This window comes from Acanthopagrus latus, chromosome 9 (genome assembly GCF_904848185.1).
Source record: "Acanthopagrus latus isolate v.2019 chromosome 9, fAcaLat1.1, whole genome shotgun sequence".
NCBI classification, from domain to species: Eukaryota; Metazoa; Chordata; class Actinopteri; order Spariformes; family Sparidae; genus Acanthopagrus; species Acanthopagrus latus.
Genome location: NC_051047.1, coordinates 21,278,516 through 21,300,913, shown reverse-complemented (window position 1 = coordinate 21,300,913; position 22,398 = coordinate 21,278,516). Strand labels below are relative to the sequence as shown.

The 22,398-nt window shown below is 42.7% G+C and overlaps 1 protein-coding gene across 2 annotated transcripts in view; it reads right to left on the bottom strand.

Moving 5' to 3' along the window:
* The window catches only part of thsd7ba (thrombospondin, type I, domain containing 7Ba), a 166,079-nt gene that overhangs the window by 4,554 nt on the left and 139,127 nt on the right, over positions 1 to 22,398 (bottom strand). Inside the window, exons 16-25 of one of the 2 annotated variants that reach the window (XM_037110810.1) lie at positions 21,782 to 21,787; positions 19,685 to 19,818; positions 18,224 to 18,380; positions 10,868 to 11,012; positions 10,599 to 10,714; positions 9,068 to 9,185; positions 7,409 to 7,554; positions 6,599 to 6,770; positions 2,200 to 2,373; positions 36 to 131 (exon numbers count right to left, since the gene is read on the bottom strand). In XM_037110810.1, coding sequence (XP_036966705.1) covers positions 36 to 131; positions 2,200 to 2,373; positions 6,599 to 6,770; positions 7,409 to 7,554; positions 9,068 to 9,185; positions 10,599 to 10,714; positions 10,868 to 11,012; positions 18,224 to 18,380; positions 19,685 to 19,818; positions 21,782 to 21,787 — 1,264 coding nt within the window. The remainder of the gene's footprint in view (positions 1 to 35; positions 132 to 2,199; positions 2,374 to 6,598; positions 6,771 to 7,408; positions 7,555 to 9,067; positions 9,186 to 10,598; positions 10,715 to 10,867; positions 11,013 to 18,223; positions 18,381 to 19,684; positions 19,819 to 21,781; positions 21,788 to 22,398) is intronic. The other variant, XM_037110811.1, reaches the window with a different exon arrangement.

Genomic DNA, 22,398 nt, shown 5'->3' with positions numbered 1-22,398 from the left:
CTCTGAGGTGGCCAGAACATACAGCGACTACTCACCTGTGACATTGACACCGTCTGAGCGCTGACACCACACTGCTCGCACATTGTTGCTCCATCCTCCTGTCCTCCACTGGTAACTGTGGCATTTTCCTCCTGCAGAAACAGCAGAGTGGATGCTCAGCAGTGGTTTGTTTTTTTCGGGGGAATGCAGCCCTGTCATTTGGCTCCTGTGGACACTAACCACCACTTCGCTCACTGCTTTGCTACTTAAAATTATAAGACACATTATGTTTGTCTGGGAAAGAGGAAGCACACCTCCTCTGAAGCAGTACACTACGAGACAAAGGTATCTTTTGGAGGAAATGAGATGGTAGAAAGTGGCTGGAAATGTATGAAAGACACCTCTTATTTTATCTGAGGAAGGCTCTAATTTTCCCTTGGGGGAGCTATAGGGGATAAGATTGAATCGAAGAGAGTCGAAGACACCTGAGTTTAACTGTATCTATTAAAGGAAACCTATTGTGCTTTTTCATTTCTTTCCTTTCCTTTAGTGTGTTGATGTGGGTTCTTGTGCATGTAGAAGAAATTGATAGTTAAGACGGTCAAAGTCCACACAAACCGAAGCTCCTCTCTCCAACGGAAAACACTGCTCCTGAAACGCCTCGTCGGCAGTCCCGCCTTTAATTCTGTGACATCACGCTACATCACCTCGTAACACACTTGCACAATGAATGCCTCGAGCCCTGTTTGGCCCGTAACAGGACAAAATTATGAACTGGGAAATTCAGCATTAATAAGTCTGCTTTAAATAAATCTCTCTGCGTGTGCAATGGTGAAAATTACTGCAGAGTCATAAATAGAAGGAAGGACTTAAAAAGTACAGTATCTCTATCAAACATACACATTTAGCTGCACAGAATGAATATGAATGACAAGTGCTGGACAATTACCGTTTATAACGAAACTTTAAAAATCAGCTAATTAATAAGGGAGGAGGAGAGAGCTGGCACAAGCCCAAACACTTGGCAGCTGATTAGGTATATGAAGGTATCTACTGTAGGCAAAGCAATCAAGAAAGTGGAAGATTATGTTATGAAACAGTGGAGAAAAAAGTTAAGAAACTCATGATAAAAATAAACTCGGCACAGGGAAGCAGTCGAAGCGCAGCAGAGATTCCGTAGCAGTATTCCACGGTGAGATATGCACATCTTCCTGGGGTCAGTCTGTTAGCAGTGGTATAGCAGCCATAGTGCAACTTTCTGTATTTTTGAACACTGGCCCTTTGATGAGCCCCTTGATTGTATTTGTAATTTTCTAAGTGCCCTCCATACAATGATAGCCAATGCAATCACAAAACTGCCTTTTACTGCAGGGCTAGCCATTTAGAAAGCATTTGTAATGTCACCTTTCAGCCTTTCACCACTGTACACACAGGTTCATACTTATTGAGAACGCTAGATAAAGCCTCCAGTCCAGAGAGTGTTTGCTCTGTTCATGATGAGTGATTCTGTTGTGGATGGTGTAAACACGACTCTCATGGATTTCTCAAGGTAAAAGTGCCCCGACGCACGCAGATAAACATCGGCGCGTTCGTTCGATGTCAACAAGGTGAAATACATATCTTTTCTGTGTCCCTCATGACTGCATCTCAAGTTTATTGAACATATATTTGGAAGGGTCAACTTCATTGATCCACGTGAGGAGGAGAGACTTTCCATTCTCCGACATCCAATGTTCAAACTCTAAATAGAGGCGGCGCTACAGCATTGAGGAGGGAGGAAAGAAGCTGTACTGAATTAAAGCAAATGTAGGCCATCAAGCTCAAACAAATCTCCTGGAAAATACAGCAATATAGGTCATGTGTGGACGTAAGAATGACGGAAGCAAAGGAGGACGTCTGGTGACAAAGGACTTTCACCCAGAAACCACAAAACCAGCGGTGACTTATTCCAACTTGCATGTGTAAGCATGCCTCCATAACGTCACATACTTAACGTAAAATAAATCAAATATGTCACTGAGCTTACACGATTAATTACAACAAACCATGACCTTCTCTTAAACCTAACCAAGTAGTTTTGGTGCATAAACATCTGTTGTTGAGGCATCCGAGGAGGAGAGTTACTTAAAACACAACTTGTCTTCATGTTAATTTACCCCGTTCATCACTAGAGACGAAATGATGTTTTCTGACATATGTATCTAAGTGGTTCCCGGGTACCTTTACAGGGCTGGGTCTCAAAGACTTGATGTGGGCAGCTGCCCTGGTTCTCCATGACCTGAATGATGACAGCTCTCGAGCGAGCTTGGCGCCCCGTGGTCTCAAAGCTTCGCCCCTCCAGGCAGGTCAGCTGGCACGAGCTCCAAGAGGACCACACAGTCAAATGGCAGTCTCCTGGGGGCAAAAAGGGTCGAGGAAAAAAACATCAATGACAGACATGACTTAGTCAACAACACTGCCTGACACTATCTTTTCAGACATTTGAGAGTGGTTTATATTCAGTTTTCCAACAGTATTTCAGGGATCATTTTATTGGCTCCCCTGCTAGCTCCTGGAACATTTAAAAGACATCCAAAACAGCTTCGGCACACATCTGTGGCCGATAATGTACCGAACCCCCAAACAAATTACTCAGACAGCCCAGTGGGTATTCAGAAGTAATAGACCAACCAGAGTTATAAATTATACAATACAAGCTATAACTCGGAGCCCAGCTGTAAAAGGCGGCACCCAATTCTGAAAACAGGTCTCCTCGGAGAAGCAAAACTCAATCGGTTTGGGAGCATTTTTTAAGTGGATAATGGCCGGTTGGTGTTTTCAGTCAGCCAACACATAAACACACGGACACTTGCTTCCTTGAAGGTCAAGCATTGCTATCCTCTGTAATCCTCGATAAGGGTCAGCCTGTAGTGAAAATATCACCTGCTGCTACAGCTCCCCAGCCAGAACAACCCTCAGATACTCTGCCCTGAACGCCCATTAGTGTCTGTCTGTGGATTGGTGCATCTCATTATGTTTCATCTTTATACAGATCCACTCAATCAGCTCTCCCCCCATGCTGCTATGGCTGTGGAAACACGCTGTGGCGAAAGCTGCAGCACACAGCAAACAGCAACACCAATACACACACACATAGTGTACATCACATGGATGTCGACAGACCCCTCCCCTGGCCCCTACAGCGCGCCGGCCACCTTCACAGCCGACACACACGCGGCCACAAATACACACACATCTGCTCCGGCCATCAAACACTTCTGATCCTGAGCCAAGGCTCACAGCAAAGGCGGGATGAGTGATGAATCAAGGCAAGGATCAGAGCCGGGGCGAGAGACAGATGAGCAAAAGCAAGCACTGCAAGATGGTGTCTCTTCATAGCAAAAGCTAACAAGAGCCTCGCTTGGCTAGAACCATGCCCAGGGAGATCAGAGTCGTCTTTTTATCAGATGCTAATGATTGTGTTTTTCTTTTGTAGATGACAAAAAAAATCTGGTATATTCTCTGCTACTTGTAGAGGCGGCCCGCATGTTGACTGAGCGCGCCTTAAGCTTTTGTTATAGATTTTCAGCGCGGAAAGCCTGACAGTGACAAGTGATTTGGGTCATAGCTGTCAGCTGGCCAGAAGCTCCCATTCTAACGGCAAAATCGTCCGTTCACAATGTGGCCTAAAAATGGATATTCAAAAAAGAGAAAAGACACCAGCAGGCACCGCGGGACGTCTGGCTGGTTTCTTGTTGCTGTGGTGATTTTCATAATTATAAGTTTGACAGTTTCACTGTGCACGGATACAATTAAACACCACGGCGATGCTTGATGTTAGGGCTCCCTAATTATCGCACTTAAACGATCAATTAAAGGCATCGCGTGACAGCTTAATTTCTATATTTTGCTAAATTTCAAAATGTCTAAAAGGTTACGTTGAAAAAGCACCACACATGAGCCGTCGTCAACAGCAACTCCCCGTCACATAGAGTTGTAGTTTGTGTATGACTATGACAGGCCGAAGGAGAAGTAATTCCTACGTCAACTACATCTTGGTGTTAGTATAGTTTCATTCTGTTGCCCTGCTGATGATAACGCACACATTTACCCAAATTTACTGAGTCTGAATAGAGATGAAAATTGATCGTACACCAGAAACTTCTGGGTCAATCTGCACACCATTACCGCGCAATTACATTTCTGATTTACTGCAAACAGCAGGAACATAAAGTCACACTAAATCATATTTTTTTTCAGCCTCCTCTATGCCAAGTTCTCTCCACTGTTAAGACACAAGCAGAGCCAAGATGCAGAAGATTTTTTTTTTTCCTTTTTTTTTTTTTTTTTACAGCTCCTGTATTGGCAGCAGTCTCCAAGCACTGGTGCACTTTTATCATCGTCTGTCAGAAACAGCATGCGAGTGACGTGATGTGCGCTGCAGACTGCCAACGGTGAATGAATAACACAGCTGAAATTTCGAGAGAAGCAGATTTATCTCGACCTTCTCAGTGGGCTGTGGCTGTACAGTATGGTTCGAACACATGGACGCGCCATTAACCCAACATTAGTAATGCACCTGATCAAATAGTAATGCACCCGTGACAGACAAGCGTATGTTACTCCACGATCAGAAAAACTGCATTTGACAAACTGAGTTGAATAAAAGCCACACACAGACATGTTGAGGTGTCACATTCTGGTCCAAGATTTATATAGTTTGTTTTCCCTTACTGTCAGGTAAGAAATGTGGCCGGTACATGTCCAGGGGTCCCAGAGCCATTAATCAGCTCTGTGTTTGCGTTAAAGTTTAGCTTGAGGACGAAGTCCCCTAAAGAGCACTAAAACTGAATGTATCTCTTATGCCAGATGTTCGGAGCTGACTCACATTTCCATATAAGCATCAAGAGACAATCCGGTCAACTTTAGGCTGACCAGCTAAATCTCTCATCAACAGAGGGCAAAGCACTTTGGCCTTACTTTGTCTTAGATTTAAGAATACCAAAGTGCGGCCTCGCTTGGTTCGGACGCAGGCTTGAGATCTGTTTCAATAAAGATTGCTCTATCATTCCACCCAGCCTTGCCTCCGCAGAATTCTTTTATCATCAAACTACACGCCGGCTGTCTTTGATGAAGACAGCCCAGAAACAACAATGTCTAAAGATATTGTAGTGATGTTAGAAGTATTCTATGCTGAGCTCACTTAAAAAGGTATATCATTGAAATCTTCGCTAGGCCTTAAAATGCTAAATGAAGAAAATTATTGTGGTGTTTTGGATTTTTGATATGCTTCAATACTTCTCACTGTCTTCCTCCCACACACTGCCTTTATCTTTTCATGCAGTTTTGCCGAATAATGAGCTGCAACACACCCCCTGCAGCTTTCATGACGAAGAAATATAACAGGCCCGATCAATAACCAATTTCTAGGTAGTTATATAAGCCACTTAAAAAATAAACTAAAATACTTATTCGATGGCAAAGGAGGCGCATTTCCCTTTTCCTTTTATATTTCCCTCCAGGAGCTCGAAGCTCCTGCAGTTCTGGACCGCCATTTCACAGATCTCAAATAAAGTAATGGTAAGCTCCATCAGTCGCTGGGACAACACATGCAGCTTGTTACTGTCGAGTATCTCCAACATGTATATATGTACAGTCCTGTATATCTGGGTATAATTACTGCTTTTACTGCAGTTGGTGCTGTCATAACGTGTTGCCACCATATTGTAAAACGGCCGCGTTAAATTACTTCACCAACGTGTCACATAAGGGAAAAGTAGCCTGAGCTGCAATGAACCCAGTCACATATTTGCATGTCGTCATCATATATAATTTTCTGATCGCAATACAGGTTAACAAAGTTGTTTCAGTTACAACTAGTTTCTTTCCGCTGTTGCGTTATTTCTGTTGGAAAATCTCCACCTATGTGCTGATGGAAAAGCTCCTGCCATGCATAATTCCTACAGCTGCTAATGATGTGGTGTTATGTGAGTGATTTCTCTCAGCAGTGTGGAAGTGTGATCGGTTAATTGTCGCTGTTATCACAGGAGGGTTTTTTTTTTTGCTCTTCCTATTTCAAGGAAGGAACATCATGTAGTGTAAAAAAATCCATAGCATTGCCAAGTATTTGATGGAAAACATGTCTCTCTCTCCCTCTCGTAGCCATTTGGTGCTGACTTCTGCAGCATTAGTACGATCGCACAAACTTTCTGTTGCACAAATGGACATTGTATTGTTTTTTTCCATAGCTGTTACTGGACGTGCCCATCCAGATAATGTGGAGCTAAAAGGGTCATTAGTTACTCTATGACTTATATTGATTTTCCAATAATTATTTAGCAGCTGAAAATGTCAACGACTCGGAAGAGGACACAGTGTATCGACAGATTCCAGCAAATGAGCTTGCATTAAAAACATAATTATTGATGAAAAAGTACGTGTCCCGAGGCAAGTCATTATTGCTATTATGAATCCAGAGTGACCACAGTAATGCATAATTCATGCAATTACGTAGTTTCGCTCTATTTGCGCATATCACAGTGTTACAATATACTGTAGAGTTCATGCAATTACAACAACAATAACACACATTTGAATAACAAAGACTGTGAGGCCGGTGTATGTGAGGAGCAGCTCTTACCTGGGCAGGGCACGAAGCAGGGCTGCTCCATCTCCTGTTGGATCTGCCGCCTCAGTTTGTCTCCGCAGAGCTCGTCCTCCTCCACCGACTGAGGAGGAGACTCGGACCCGTCGCCCCAGTGGACGACGCACGACAGGTTCCGTCTCCGAAGCCCCTCGCCGCACGCTGCCCCCTGCATGGCCGCACACCAACAGATGTCCGGTCAATTTAACTTCGTCAAGAAGCATTTACTTAGCTTGGGTGGATATCATAAGCGCAGTACTGAAAGAATGAGGTGAAACCAGCTGAAACTAGTTGGCTGTTGCCCCTCAGTAGCATTGGACTTTTTAATAAGTGGTTCGGACTGGAGTCCATGAATTAGGACAATGTTCAGCCGTGTTCAGACAAAAACACGTTATTTCTCTAACCCCGACCAAAGTAAATTGTGTGCCTAAACATAACCAGACCATAAGCATACCCTTGTTGCAACATAACACTAAAAACCGAGCATGAGGTCTCAACATTTTCATGGTTTGCAAAAAAATACATTGCCAGCTATTACAGACTCTGGATTGTTGACTCATGAAAGCTGAAATTTTAAATTGTCCCTTGTGGACAAGTAAAGTGTTCTGAATTGAATTGAATTGAAACTCCACAGGGTACCTTTCAGAAATGTGGCGGTTTGGTGACGCCATGCCAAACTGCACGTATTCAAATGAAAATTGATGCATAGAAACACTAATGGTGAAGAGAAACAGAAACTAAGGACTCTTCATGGTGCAAATAGACACCCTTTGTAAGTACAGAATATAGAGCAGGTGCAGGTCATACCTCTACAGTGCACGGGGACCAGTCACTCAGCAGCCAGGTGTAGCAGGGCCTCACCGGACAGGGTTTGGTCTGAGTGAGCTGGTTGGGACAAGGCCGACCCTCCTCGTGAGCCTCCTGCAGGATTCTCCGGGTGCGCACCGACTGACCTGCCGAGGATTAAGAACCGACTCGCCGTTAACAAACACTAGATCACAGGAGAGCCAAGTACATCTACAAGCCGCGTTTACAGAGCCGTGTGCAAAATTGCGACACTTCCGGGGCCAGTTTGCTGGTTTGCTTCTAGAGAATTAAAAATCTGCAAATGAGAAAATCAATAACACTGTGGAGTTGATCCAACGCAAGCAAGTCAGGTCGACGGAAACAAATGCATCATCGCACAAACAAAAAGCACCGTGAAATAACAGTTAATAAAAACGAGTGGCTGAAATGGATGGTGATCGTTTATTTAGGGGTGAAAATAGGCTGAGCGGTCTCTGTAGCCTGCGACAGAGAGGAATAAGCACAACAGCACCATACATCTATGTCGCCGTGACACTCTTTGTTCACATTTAACAGTTTCCCCACACAAGTGCTTTGTTCAGCTCAGTCATTAATAATGTGCGAGAGAAAAAGTTTGGTGAATGGCAACAGTAAAAAAAGGACGGGCCACAGAGCGGCTCTGCTGTGTAGTAAGAGCTCAATGTCTCAGTGAAGGCAGGGCCTCCATCAGCCATCCAGTCAAGACAGAAGCTGTGTGTGTTTGCGGTACGCCGGTGGGGAGACGCTGCTCTCCGTCGGCCCCCAGGCAGACGCGGCAAAAGGAGCATTTCGGCTCTGCCATCTCAAAAATCAAACCCAAAACATTAACGCTCCCTTGGCATCCCGACAAAACAAGATCCTTGCGTCGTCTGACACAGATACGACGCAAAGCCCTCATCAGGGCTGACAATGTGTGAGGGGGAACTGAGACAGTGGTGGAGACAGAGCGAGAGGCTTGAGTATAAATCCCTGGTTGGAAGCCTGAGCTAGAGTGAGCTTACTGGAATGAGGGGGTTAAATGTGAGGAGACAGACAGCCGACAACAATTTAAAATTAATGAACTTAAGGAGACACTGTTGAGTGTCTAATTAACAGAATAAGAGGCTTTCTCTCTCGGAGATTGGCTTCGGAAGGCCCGAGAAACAGCGTATGCATCCAGGTTAAATCATTAGCGTTTACATATTGAATGAGGTTACATCACGGCTTTCTTTTTCAAAGCCGTGTGCCAAGCATGCCACAGGTTGGTGCGTACTAATTGCAAATTTTGAAATCAGGCGAGGGAAGGGTGTATATTTTATTTAGGAACACTGAATCATTTATGATGTCCATACAGGTCAGCCGTATAAAATTTAGCTTAAGTGAACCAGCTGTTCTTTAAATATAACCTCATGAAGCAAAATTAATTGGGGTTCATATAGAATGATAATGAAGTAGGATTATTAATGTATACATGGCTGAATTAAAAAAAAAAAAAACTCACTGCACTGTTTCTCTGTATAATAAGGCTCTGGATTACACATACTCGTAAATATTTTAACGCATTTAAATGTATTCATGCACAATTCAACATCTTGGTGAATGCCTGAGTCGACGGAATAATGAGCCGCTGCACATGCGGTCGACTCCTGCGCACATGTTTACCTCGGCTGCCACAGGTGTGCGAGCACTCCGCCCACGGCGACCAATCAGAGAGCATGCAGCTGACGGGGCAGTCGACCACGCAGCCCTCCGACAGCCTCCACTTGTTGATCAGACCGAACTGTAGAAAAACAAGAGCGGCGCTGTGAGGAGGGAGAGTTAATTATATCCACTAACAAGAGAGAGAGAGAGAGAGAGAGCGTCTGCATTTCCGTGTCTTTTTTTTTAAACAGGCGGCAGTTCACTTCAGGACAGGGGAGACGTTGCAATTAAAATCTTACCATTAACCTCGCCGTCACGCGTTATTGAGCTAGTTCCTTGAATTTTTTATGAATCACAGAGGCGACAGCAACACCCCATCAGAACTCCCTCCAGAGGAACACTGTTGAGGTTGTGGAATGAGACGGATGTCCAGTTTGCCAGCCCACCACTGAGGAAAGCTGCTCGGGTTATTGAATCCACAGTAACTTGCAGCATCTTCAGGACCTCCATCTGTCTTTGCATGATTAAGCCACGGCGATAAAAGTGACGTTGCGTTTGGCTTGGTGGCGAACTGCTTAGTGAAACATGAAGGTGTCTCCGGGACGTTTTCACTTCAATAAATTGGGCTGCTGGCCTTTCAATAATGTACACGCCAGTGGGAGCATGAGAGGAAATGGAGTGCTGCTGCATAAATCAATACTTCACATTTAAAAAAAAAAACAAACAAAAAAAACTCGCCAAACAGTTTTGGAAGGATTTCAGTGTTCCCTTGTTCTCTGTCATTTGATGCACTTCACTTCCTGTTCGCTCATTCCCCGTCTGCAAAGTTAAGATGAAGCGTGAGGCGTAACCTAAGATAAACTGATGTGTAACCTTAGATACCGCACAGAGTAAATGCTCTTTGGGTTATTTTTACTTTGGGTTACTTAAACTGATTGTTTGCTTGTTAGTATTTCAGCAGGAATGATTCGCCAACAATTTTGGACTCACAGAATTGAGTTACAGTTCTTATAACTATATTCTATTTGTTTGTTTACATGTGTAAATTTGCATCTTTTGTCCCCTTTTCCGCGGATTATCTATAAATTGATACCTGCCATTTTTTTAGGATTAACAGCTACGAGTGTAACAGATGGAGCAGTGTTGTGCAGAGCTGTGAACCCCAAGAGAGTTGGGTGTACACCGTCCTGCAGCAGCTGGGCTGATTAAGAGAAGATTAAAGTAAAAAGGTTTTTCTTTTTTTATATGTGTATAGAGCATTATAGAAAAGTGGTGTGTAGCCACTTTTGTGAAACAATTCAATAAACTACTGATGGACCACTAAAGTTTTATATAGCACTCTACATTCTACACAGCTAGCATGCTACCTGCGTTCATGCTAAATATGCTGTCACACCTTTCACGTTGATGCAAATCTATGAAAAGAGCTGTATTACATTCATCAGTCAGTGAGCTATTTTGCAAACACACTGGAGATCGTGGAGGTTCTGGACACGGTTTTTACACGGGGGGGGCAATGTGGAAAAACGCGGCGCGATGACACGAGGATTACCTGCTGGCACTTCTGCAACTCCACGATCTTGCCGTCGCTGCGAACACAGTCCAGGAGACGCAACCTTGAACCCTGACCGCAGATGGCATTTTCGCTCAGTTGGCATGTACTCCAGTCTGCAACACAAACACACACATATGCATCATAGCTGTACTTTAGTCACACTGTCAGATGTACGCCCGGCAGCACTTGAGCTGAACTCGTGATTTTAGATCCTCAGAAAGTTTCACTGCTGTCAGCGCTGCCCTGTCATATTGCCACCGTCCTACCTGAGACTCTGTGCTGGTAGGTGAAACAGGTGCTGTTGAGGACGCAGGGCTCTGACTGGACCAGGTCCGGACAGGCCGGGTTTGTCGAGGCCGGGTGACGGAGAATGTGTCTGCTCCTGTTCCTCGCCGTTCCTTGGTCACACTGCTGCACAACAAGAAGACACATAAACGGAAACATGTCATCGTTGACGGCAAAAGTAAAACATAATGTGTTATCTTCTGTCTTAATCACTATGATTAAATTGTCATCCATAATGATATCATAACTTGAAGGTGTACAGTCATCTCCTCACAGGGGTTTTCATGCTTGATTAAATGATGAATTGATGAATAGAACATGCTTGATTTTTGTCATAACACACTTAACTTTGAATGAAAAAGATGAGTCAGGGACATGACATCCTCAACTGTATTTTTAGTCTTCTGTTTTTTTTAACTGTACCAGAGAGACCAGCAGTAATTCATGCTTCCTGTATTCATTCTCAAGGGCAAACCACTGTAAATGCCTAAAGTTGTGTAACTGACTGCTTTTATAAGTAGATTATATAACTCCACTGAGTTTGTTAGTGGTACAGTATGTGAGCAAATCATGTAACCTTTGCATAAATTACAAGTGTGGAAAAAAAAAGCCCTCCTCTGCCTCACTGCTGTTGAGACAGGTGACTTTCACTTTGACTCACTGTGAAGCAAGTTGCACAGAAGTGGTGAGAAAATTGGCTGTAAATGAAAAAGTTCAAAATTTCACCTAAACAAAAGATTATAACGGCTCTGATTATAATGATATCAAAATGTTCCATATACACAGTGTGGCTGTTTGTGCATATGTGTTTATTCTTTTTTATGTCTTGTATTTTCACCCTTGTTGGATAATGGTGAGGACATGAGGACTGTATTGTCTGACTTAGGTGATCTGTAAACTGTATGTTTGGGTTTTTTTTTGTTTGTTTGTTTTAGATTTTTGGGGCAGTCCAATTGTTGAGACTTGCTGTTTTTCTTTGTGCTGATTTTCTCCCTCATGACTAACTGCAGGGGATTCAGATCACCTGTGCACAGGTTGGGGAGACCGACTCCTGATTGAGGAGTGGAAGCAGCTTGGGGCGTTTAGCTCCCAGCCCCCAGCCCTTTATTGTGAAGGCTTAAAGGAGGTGGGGAATGGCACACAGGTGGCTCGCACCCTCAATCCGAATCTATCCTTGGGCTACTGCAAACATCATTCCCCTTCGAGTGTCAGCCAGAAACTCTGCTCTTTTTATTTGGGAACCCCCAAGCCCAAGCCTCCATACATACACCTTCAAAACACCTTTTTATTTCCCCTGGGGCTTGTAAGAGGTACTTGTTCGTTACACCTGGAAGAGGTGTTTGTTTATTGGGCATTTCCCCTTCATTTTCATGTAGGTTGGGCCGGCCCGTCAGTAATAATAACATTTTTTAAAAAGACATAAGTTGCTGTACAGATCAAACAATACTGATTATACTAAAAAGCCATGGAGAGATATTGGAAGATGACTGTATGCGAGTTAGCAAAGAAACTTGTGAAACTGTGGATGAGAAGCATTTTAAAATTTCAACTTTTTTTATGAACGAACAGGTGAAATTAATTTGTTAGACATCAAGGAAAACCTCAGCAATGTATAAATCCAGCTTTTCCTTTTTCTCCCTTTTATACCCATAATATGAGCATTTTCTGAAGAATGAACTGGAATTTACCTGCCACATAAAATTTGTATAGGAAGTCATGTATGCTTTAATTTCAACACTAAATCTAAAGAAGACCTCTCCGGGGCTTATTATGGCTCTTTGCTAGTTACAGCCTACCTCATCATCCCAACCTATCACCTTTTTAATAATAATATTTTAAAATGAGTCTCTGACCTGTAATTTCACTGCGGTAACCTAAAAATTGTCCTAGAGGTGTTTTCACTCCAGTCTCGACAGCATCTTGCCTTTTCAGTCATGGTGGACTTGGAATAAGTAAGAAAATATGTGAACTAGCTTTCCAACATTATCTATTAATATTTAAAATAATCCATTACTCGTTCATGTTTTATTTTTTTGTTTTTTCCCCCCACCAATAGAAATCCATTTCTGCTCTTGAAAATACATAAAAGGAGATAGCATCTCAAAAATAACGTACTGAGACTCCAGTTAACATCTTTGTCATGGCACAGTTGTTTCTGTGTGACAATGCGTTGAGCTCTTAGTGAAGGTAATGCAAATTTACTGATACAAATCGGCATAAACATCCTTTTATGTCCCGCCACCCGAGGCCTTGAAAAGAACTAGGACACTTGTTTGAATAGAACTCAACATTATTTGACACACATACGGCAACTGCTGCTATAAATACTGTATTTTCAGTCTGAATGTCTGAAACTGAGGGGGAAAAAAACCCCAACAAAAAACTGAATTCACCGTAGCGCTGATATTTACACAGCACATTTGAAGTCGGATGAAGACGAACGTGATAATAATTGAGAGAGCAATTATGAGCACAAGAGTGCTACATCACCCACATCTACCAAGGGACAGTGGTAGCAGGATGAGGATTTGCAAATCCCTTAAGTCACAGTAACACGGGAACGAGAAATCTCCGAACCGAGAAGCAAAGGATGTGTGAAAATGTGTGGATGAACTGTCATCTCGTTCCCTGAGGGAAGAAGAAAGATTCTTTTGATAAAGGTCTCCACATTGAGCTGCATTTGTCCCTCTGCTCCTGATGCAGCAGGACCAGAACCTCAATCACTGTCACCTCCTAATGAGGGACCTCCGTGTGAGGCTCATGAATCAGCTGCAGTCAGTCTCCCCTTAATGTTTTCACACCTGCCGTCATGCAATAGTAATCTCAAGGGAAGGGAAGGTGCTTTGTATCACAGCACATGTGTGCTATATAAAGCTTCAGGTTCGATTGTGCCTTTTAATTGATAGATGGGAAGCAGATTGAGAACAAGCATAAGAACTGTGACGTTACCAGGCCAATAAAAACCTATGAGGTTCACAAAATTAATGATTTAAATTATGAGGAAATTCGAATTGAAAAAAGCTGATCACATGTGAACTGGTGCTTGGATACCTGACCTGAGTCTGGGAAGGATGTCCGGGTATGGATCGCGTTCAGTCAGGTCACTTGACATGATGTCAATATAAATGAATGTAGTGTCAAAACAAATACATATTGCGTCAAAATAAATAATATAGTGTCTTCTGCACCTGATTGGGTTCGGGCAGAAACCTGAAGTAAAAAAAAAGTTCACATCTGACATTATCATATTTATACAAATGTTGGTTCACACGTGAAGAAGCAAATATTGTGGGATTATGTGTGCTGTGTACGTAATACAAAGAACAATACATTTTTTTGTGTAAACAGACTGACAGAAGACAAAAAAAAACAACCCAAAAAGTGATAAATATTAATCGAGAGGCTCTTCACATACATCGGACAGATCAGCAGACCATCGCTCTGTCTTGTGCCCCGTCCTCTCCTAATCTCCTTCACTTGGAACAGAAAGGGACGTTCACCTTTTTTTCCCCACAGGAAGCTACAGTATGACATCCGATTTTAAAATTGCTGAGTCTTATCCTCGAGACCATTTCACATTTACCCCAAGCTGTGCTGCAGGAAGCAGCTTACAGGTAGACGTGTTCGTGAATATGAATAGAAAGTTTGGCGAAGCAGAAATGTGTTAACCCAGGTTTACCCTGCAGAAAATCCCTACGGTACACCAACCAGTATTAACTTTCAGCCCTACAATTGCAGCATTAGTTATGTTATTGCCAGATTTTTTTTCCTAAAGTGGTATTGATGGAGTGGTGTTTGCTGAATGTTTCCCTGGTTGAGGAAGCCCTCTTGTTTTTTCTCTTCCTCTCGGCTCCGTTGCCTCATTTCAATAAACCTAAGAGAGAGTCTGCATGTGTGCAAGAGCCCTCCACTGTAGGTTCAGCCGATCCTGTGAGCAAACACAATACTTTAATGCAGTGTTTGTGCCTTACCATAAAGACCGTTCTGGGTTTATTCTTGATACTGTGTGATGTGTATCTTCTGCAGAGGTCTTGGAGCTAAATATAATCCCCCCCGTGATTGCATTTTATTGACAAAGTTCGGCTTTAACCCGGGTGAAAGAAGGCTACAGGGAAAGAGAATCATTGGCCATCATGTCACTGTGAATATATGTGGACAGTGTGGGGAACCATCACGGCGTTATTAACCAGGATACTTCCCTTTTATTACTCTGCCACCCTTGGACCCCACACCACTGCTGATCTCATCACAATCCTGCACACACTACACAACACCCTCATTCCAGCTGGGTACAGAAATGGCCCACAGCTATACAACTGCCGCCAATTACGGTGGACTATTTGCGAAGAAAAATCCTGCTTTTAGGACGCCCCAGAATTGAGATGTGTCCTGTCAAGATGTCTCATCAGCGTCTCGGAGCGCAACGTCCCAGACGTCAAGACAAGTAAAGGTGAGACATGCACGTCTGAGAAGAGATGAAGTATCGAGAATGACTCAGCGACCGGTGTTCTGGTATTTTGGGGCTCGTTATCGACTTCGTGAAGAGATTTGGTTGTGGGGTTTAGATGATCTACAGAACAGTGATACTATGTGGTTTGCTTAAAGCAGAAACTGCAAATCTGTTTAAACATATGGGTAAAAATTGATACGTAGAGGTATTTCAGTCTCACATAAGATCTCCCTATTAATTAGTTATTATTTACACTGTGCATTTTGTACAATATTGTGTTTATACAAGTCTATTTCTACCTCTCTACCTTCTCTTACCTTTTTATTATACAGTTTATTTTTTTAACTTTTATTGGTGTTTGTAATATTAATGTCCTTTGGCTGCTGTGAGACAGAAATAAAGAAATTCTGATTTTACACAAGTTTTATGTCTAAAGTATATAATTTTACTGCAAAATATTTCTAATATGTTGAGTTGATGTGAATACTTTAAATAACCTAGTCTGCTCAATCAAGTCAATCAATCTTAAAAGCGTCTAACATAAAAATAATCCGTATGTTATGCCACACCATCGATGGAAATGCTGTGTGTGTGATTGTGTCACACACAGCATTTCTGTCTGCGAGGGCGAGGCGTCTGTCGCGCCCTAGCAGCAGCACCTGACACTGTGCTCTCCTCTTCTGTCCATCATCACAAACCGCGTCTTGGCTGTTTGTGGAGCTGAAATAGCTCCACACATGACTCCGTATACACTCTGCCATTGTGTCTACACACTGATGATGAGTGACTGACTGACTGAGCAGCGTGCCGCTGCGCTTACGCACTTACCCAAGTGGAAGAAAAAGTAGTTCCCACCAACCGCGTATCATTTAGAGAACATCTCAATAGTTTAGTTACGTTCCACTGTGTTCCTGTTGATATACATCACCTCAAATGACTGAAGTATCAAAAGTATCGATATTTTGATTTGAGAATCGATTTTAGTGCATAAAGATCCAGTACTGGAGGTATCATTAGTTCAGTTTCGATCCGCACATCACTACTGTATGTTGTCTTTGTTCTCCCTCATGTCTTAGTCAGTTCGCTCTGTGTTCCGACGGTGACGCCACCTTGTGTTTCCCATCTACGTCCTCTCCAGTCTTTTCCCCAGTGCCTCCCCGTGGTATGTTTGTTTTTTGTTCTTTGTGTTTTAATGATTTTCACTTTTTTGCAGATCTTTTTGTTGCTACTTTGTCTTTTTGACTCATTTTATTTTTTTCTGGATTCTTTTTTCTTTTCTTCAATATTCAGCTTTTGGTTTAAAAAAAAAAAAAAAAAAAAATCTTGCCTATTTGTTCCCCAATCCTCCTCTTCCCCCATGTGCTGTCTTGCATTTGGGTCCTCCCCTTCTGCCATAAATTGTAACACACTTTCAATTAGCATTTCACTGTATTCATTCAGGCCGTGATAACTGTTTATGGTACAGTCCAACTTATTCCTTGCGCATTTTGAAGATGTTACAAAAATTGTTTGACTTTTCACTTTTATTTTCTCATTATTATCGACCCAGTTTTTTTTTTTTTTTCTTCTGCTTCCTCGTGACCAAAAATCAATTGATGCAGCTCCACCACTTCAGTCCACACAACAGTGAAATCCTGTAACAAGCTTTGCCTGCTTCAGAAGTTAGTCATTCTGTTGTACGGATAGATTAAAAATAAAATAAAAAAAACCCTAGTTCAAACACAAACACCATCATCTCCACTATGCTACACGTGTTAAATGTTTCAGGGTTGCTTAAACTGAAGAAATATATCATCTATAACAGTTTTATATGGCTGTTACAGTTTAATTGGCTCTCGAGTTAACAGTTTTTCGCATCATTATATCACCAAATGCACCAGACAGCTGCATTTTACTGATGATGAGAGTCCTGCCAAGAGCTCGCAGACTGAGAGATTGAATGAGACAAAACGTCCGAGGAAAAAACTCAGACTAATTAAGTTATCGCTATATCTCTTTTTTCTCCCACCCTGTTATGTCTCTGGCTGCAATGTTCCTGTCTGCTGAACTGTTACCTTTGACAGGAAACCTATAACATGGCAACATGGCTGTGTGACCGCTAGCCTGTGGCTAAACACTGGAGAACATATGCTTCGTGGTTTGAGCCCGAGGGCTATCCTTAATTAGAAAATGGAGGCATGTTTATGGGCTCTTTAATTTGTTGGAGTGGTGCTGAATGTTACAGAACAGCTGGGTGGATGAGAGCTCTTTAAATTATGAGAAGTTATTGCTAATTATTACTTTAACTTCCCAAATGTGTAATTACATGGTGAAAATGTTGTTTTTAACCTCTATATTAACACAAGATGTAGTGAAACATTACACACTTACACACTCGCACTCAAAACTCAACACTTTGTGTTAGTGAAGACTAAATATGTTCATATTACTGCAGCTGTTGGTCATTTTAATTGATACATATTGCTGTTTTCCAAATAATGGAATTAACCTGCATCCAAAAAACATAAAAAATGTATAATAAAAGATCTATTTTATCATATTTTAAGCTAAAACCATTAAAACAAATAATTACTCTTCTGTGAATAGACACAAATGTAAGTAAAACAAAGTGGAAATACTTAAAATGTAACAAAAAAAACAAACATGGTCTTTATAAACCAATTTGCATGCTCAAACATACTAAAATTTCTATCAAATAATTAATGTAAAGTACTGAAAAGCCTCTTTCCTGTTCGTGTTAACTTTCTCCCTTCTGCACTAGCTTGACTTGAATTGTCCCTCTTGCATGCTGATTATTATGAACATGCCTTTTAATGACACAACAATGAATAATCTCACTTACCACACAAAACAACTTAACCAATACAACTCAGTAATTGCGTCTTACCAGGGGGCAGTTGCTCCACGCTCCCCAGGGTGTCGTTACGCAGTCGTCGGGGCAGGCCAGGAAGCAGACCTGGGCTCTGGGTGGCGCTTCGTCCTGATCGCACAGACTGTCGTCCACGCTGCTGGCCTCCCCGATCATCGTTCCCTTCTTCACACACCTAGCAGAGCAGCAGGTGAAGCTGTATAAAGAGTCTCTGGGGCATTTCTAAGTTTCTGACATAAAAAAATCCATGTGAGATGTGGCTGCTTGTTTATTTGCACAGGGACTATTTGTCCCCATGTGTCTGGGCTCTCCAAACATTAAGCCGTGTAAAAACTGAAGCATTGGTTCAGAAAGGGTACTTTCTATTTTTACAATGTAAATGACAGCGTTGGCTATTTTTGTTTTGACTTTGACCCACGTTTTTTTGGCGCACAGTCTACTTTGGTTGCTCTTTCTCCTCTGGCTTGAAGGCCATTTTCTAAAACCTTTTAGTATCAGTAAAAGAACTTGTGCTTTTGAAAAGGCTGATGAGCAGTAGTGCTAGATTAATTTGCAAATGCGTACTAGTCCTTAGCCTCGAGGTTCATTTCTGATTTTCCAAGTGGCGCAGAACAAGATGCCTCTATTGCAGCCTGAAAGACATGCTGCACAGAATACATGTAGGCGTGTTAGCTCCCACTGAATCACAGTTAGCTACTGCTAATTTACATACATAGAGCAGTTTGCATTGTGACCTGTAATGTTTTGTAATGCCATCGTTATACTGTGTGCAACTCACTCAAAACTTCAACTACAGGCAAACTAACTTCCGTCCATGTTACCGGGCACTTTCGGCAGAAAAACACCACTTAAAGCAGTTAATCATTCAACCAAAACACCTGCGGTACGGTGGTGCCCGACTCTTACAAAAGTCAGAACAGATCTGGCGCTTGAAGATTTGTCTAGCGCGAGGAGAGGTGAAAACATAATTTCCTCTGCAATCTCTCACCATTGAGCTCATTGTTTAAAAACCTGGAAACTGGCAGGTTTGCTCAAAGGAACACTGCATGAAAATATCTTAAAATGGAGACACTAATGTGGATTCTTAAACTGAAAGAGGCCCTCTGGCTGGTCAACTGGGTCCAGTTTGAGATCTGCAATTGTGACTCGACAGAGACGTTGCAGTTTGCTTTGATGCAATGAGCCAGTTGCCCAATTGGTTTTTATCCATTTCCAACAGTGCTTGCAAAAGTCAACACTCAACTGCTTTCCTCTGTGGCTATTCTAAGTACCCATTAAAAAAAGGAAAAAAAAAAGAAAAGACAAATCAAACAACACTCATTAGGAAGCAGTAGTTTGTTTTGACTGTTTGTTTTCCCCTGGCATTGCAAGTGTCAGGACCGGTGCGACTGCCAGCTACAGGAACTGCTGCCAGTCTGCTCCTCCTGACTGTTGCAGTGCCAGGGCTCGCTGTCTGCCAAGTCTAACCCGCTCACTGACCTGATCTTGCGGCTTTGGACTCCCTCACCGCAGGCTGGCAGGTCGTCTACAGTGTTGATGGTACAAATGGACCAGGGCTCGATCCTCCACTCGTATTGGCTGCATTCCCGGTGGCACCGCACGGCCTCGTACACCTGTACGCGCGCATGCGCAAGCGGGAAAGGGAGACATACGAGGGATTACAGAGTGGAAACAGCTGAGTGTGCTTGCCTGAAAAGATAAACAAATCAGCACACACACAAAGTAAATACCCACACAAGCATGCTACGTGTGTAGAGGTGGTGAATTTGGTGTGTTTCAATCGAGGCTTTTTTGCTTTATTGTATGTTTTTTGTACGTCATGTTGTGATTTTGTACGGCTGCTAGCTTGACCAGATTTCCTTTGTGACAGAGTGGCTGGATCTCATATGGGACTTCCTGGTAAAATAAAGTTGAAAATAACACTAATGAAGCATCTCGAGGTTAACAACCAGTCATCCTTGCCAGTTCGCCCTCGGTAAATCTCACAAAAAAAAATGACTTCTTTGTGCTTTCAGGTGTTATCACTTGCCTTCACAGCTATACATCTGAACATCCTCTTTTTACGATTAGGCTCATGCTGAAGAACACAATGTGTGCTCACATTGTCTTGTTTGGCCGTTTATTTCCCGACATCAAGCACTTGTGCATTTATGGATGTGCGCATTGCTTCCCTGGGATGTTTTTTGAAGTCTGCCTGCTCCCAATTAAAGGGAAGAACTATTCAGCGTTGCCACAAATGATGCAGTTTAATGTCAGTGCAAACTACCAAATATTTCTGCAGTCAGAGCATGACAGGCTGAAAAAGCATAATTGAGAGGAGTAGTGAGTAATGGAAATTAAAACGGAGCGTTAAACGCCTTTTTTTTTTAAAATTTAGAGGAAGTGCATATTCCCCCACGGAGGGACTACGGACTGACTGACGGGCACTTAACATGCGACCACTGCGGGAAAAAGAAGAAAGTATTATTCTTCACATTGAAATCAAACAGATGCATGATATGGAGGGGAACAGCATGGGGTGTGTAAAGCGACAATGACCATGGCAATCGGCACTTCAGCCGAGGATGTAATTGGCTGGATGTTGAGCTTTACTCACTCCCTCCCTCCCCTCCCCCCGCTCGACCAGTGGCTCTGGCACGTGGGTATAACCAAGGGAACAGGCAGCGCAATGCTCCTGTAAACACATGTTTATTCTCAATCTATGTAACAGTCTGCAGTAGTAAAAGGTATACTCTGGAGGACAATTTGTGGGGAAAAAGCTATGACAAGCTGTAATGGGTGTCTGTGTGGTGAATGTGTGTGTGTGCAGTCTAGAGAGAGGGAGAGAATGAGTGTGGAGTATTCCCTCCCCTACGGGCCACACAGATGCCTATTACACACCCTCATCATCTCCCATCTGTCCCTGCAGATGCCCCTGCTGGGTAAACTGGCAAGTGCTCTGCTCCCACTTTTTTCCACCACTACTGTAGGAAACACAATTCCAGCTAAACAGCTCATTTTCATCACCGAGGGGAAAATAAACAACAACTTTTCTTGTCTGTTTCCTCAATATATGTGCACTTCTCATTCTATTTTCTCGCCCCACGTAAATCGCATAACCCTGCACTTACCAGAATTGGTTTTATAGTGGCACAACACCCAGGTAATGGATAGGTACTTAATCATCACCTCCATCATCAGTATATGTTACATGGGCAATCTCTATCTTCTGCTCTTTCCGTTCTCGTTTAGTTGCTCTGAAAAAATCGAACATATATTTCTTTTTTCTAGAGAGGGAACACAGGAATGATATCATGAGGCTCAGTTTCTTTGGGCACGCTCTCAAATGTTTGACCGACAGTGTAATGAAGTCCTAACGTTCTGCAGAAAAATGTCAATCTGAGTCCCTCTGGTTGGGGAAAAAACAGCAGATGGACTATCATCCAAATGCACTTTGACATAGATAATTTCCATCAATGTGGCACTCTCTCTCGACCAGAGGGGTCACAGGAGTACATGTGACTTGGACAGATCTGGCATGCATTTTGTCTTCATTAGCTAAAAGCAGAGTGTATGTACAGAATGAACGGCACTGACCTGAGCCTGCGTGGATGTCCATATTAGCAGTGCATGACAAGCCAGAAGTTGGGCGGGGGAGAGAAGAACAATGATATGATCATTAGTTTAGCTTTTGCCTGCAGTGACAGAAATGCATAGTTCTGCTTTAAAATTTGATTTAGGAAAAAAAAAAAAATACTGCATTCTGCTCTGTGTTTCATTAATGAGCAAAGGATGATTAAGTGCTTCATCATCTAGCGAATCTCGCGGTCCCGGATATTTTGCCAAACTGAATGATTCATAGTGTTGAGAGAGTTTTTAAAGCGCTGCAGTTGCTCGAAACAGCTGGTGCAACGGCCAGACCTGCAGCTGAAGGCAACTCCGAGAAATTAATTTGTCTTGAGATGGTGAGAGGGAAGTCGGCGTGAACGAGCATATGCTCGGAGAGGCTGTGCGCTCTGTGTCTACACAGGGCTTCCTAACAGTAACTATTGTGTTTTTGAAAGAAACCGGTGAGGCTGTCAATTATTTTGCGCAGTGAAAGTGACATTCAAATAAAAGTTCCGTGGGCCAAGACAGCTCTAATGTTTTCCAACACATTCTTACGCCCAGCTTGTCAAATACAGAAGCTCGGTCAAGCGCCTCAAGCCGAAAAC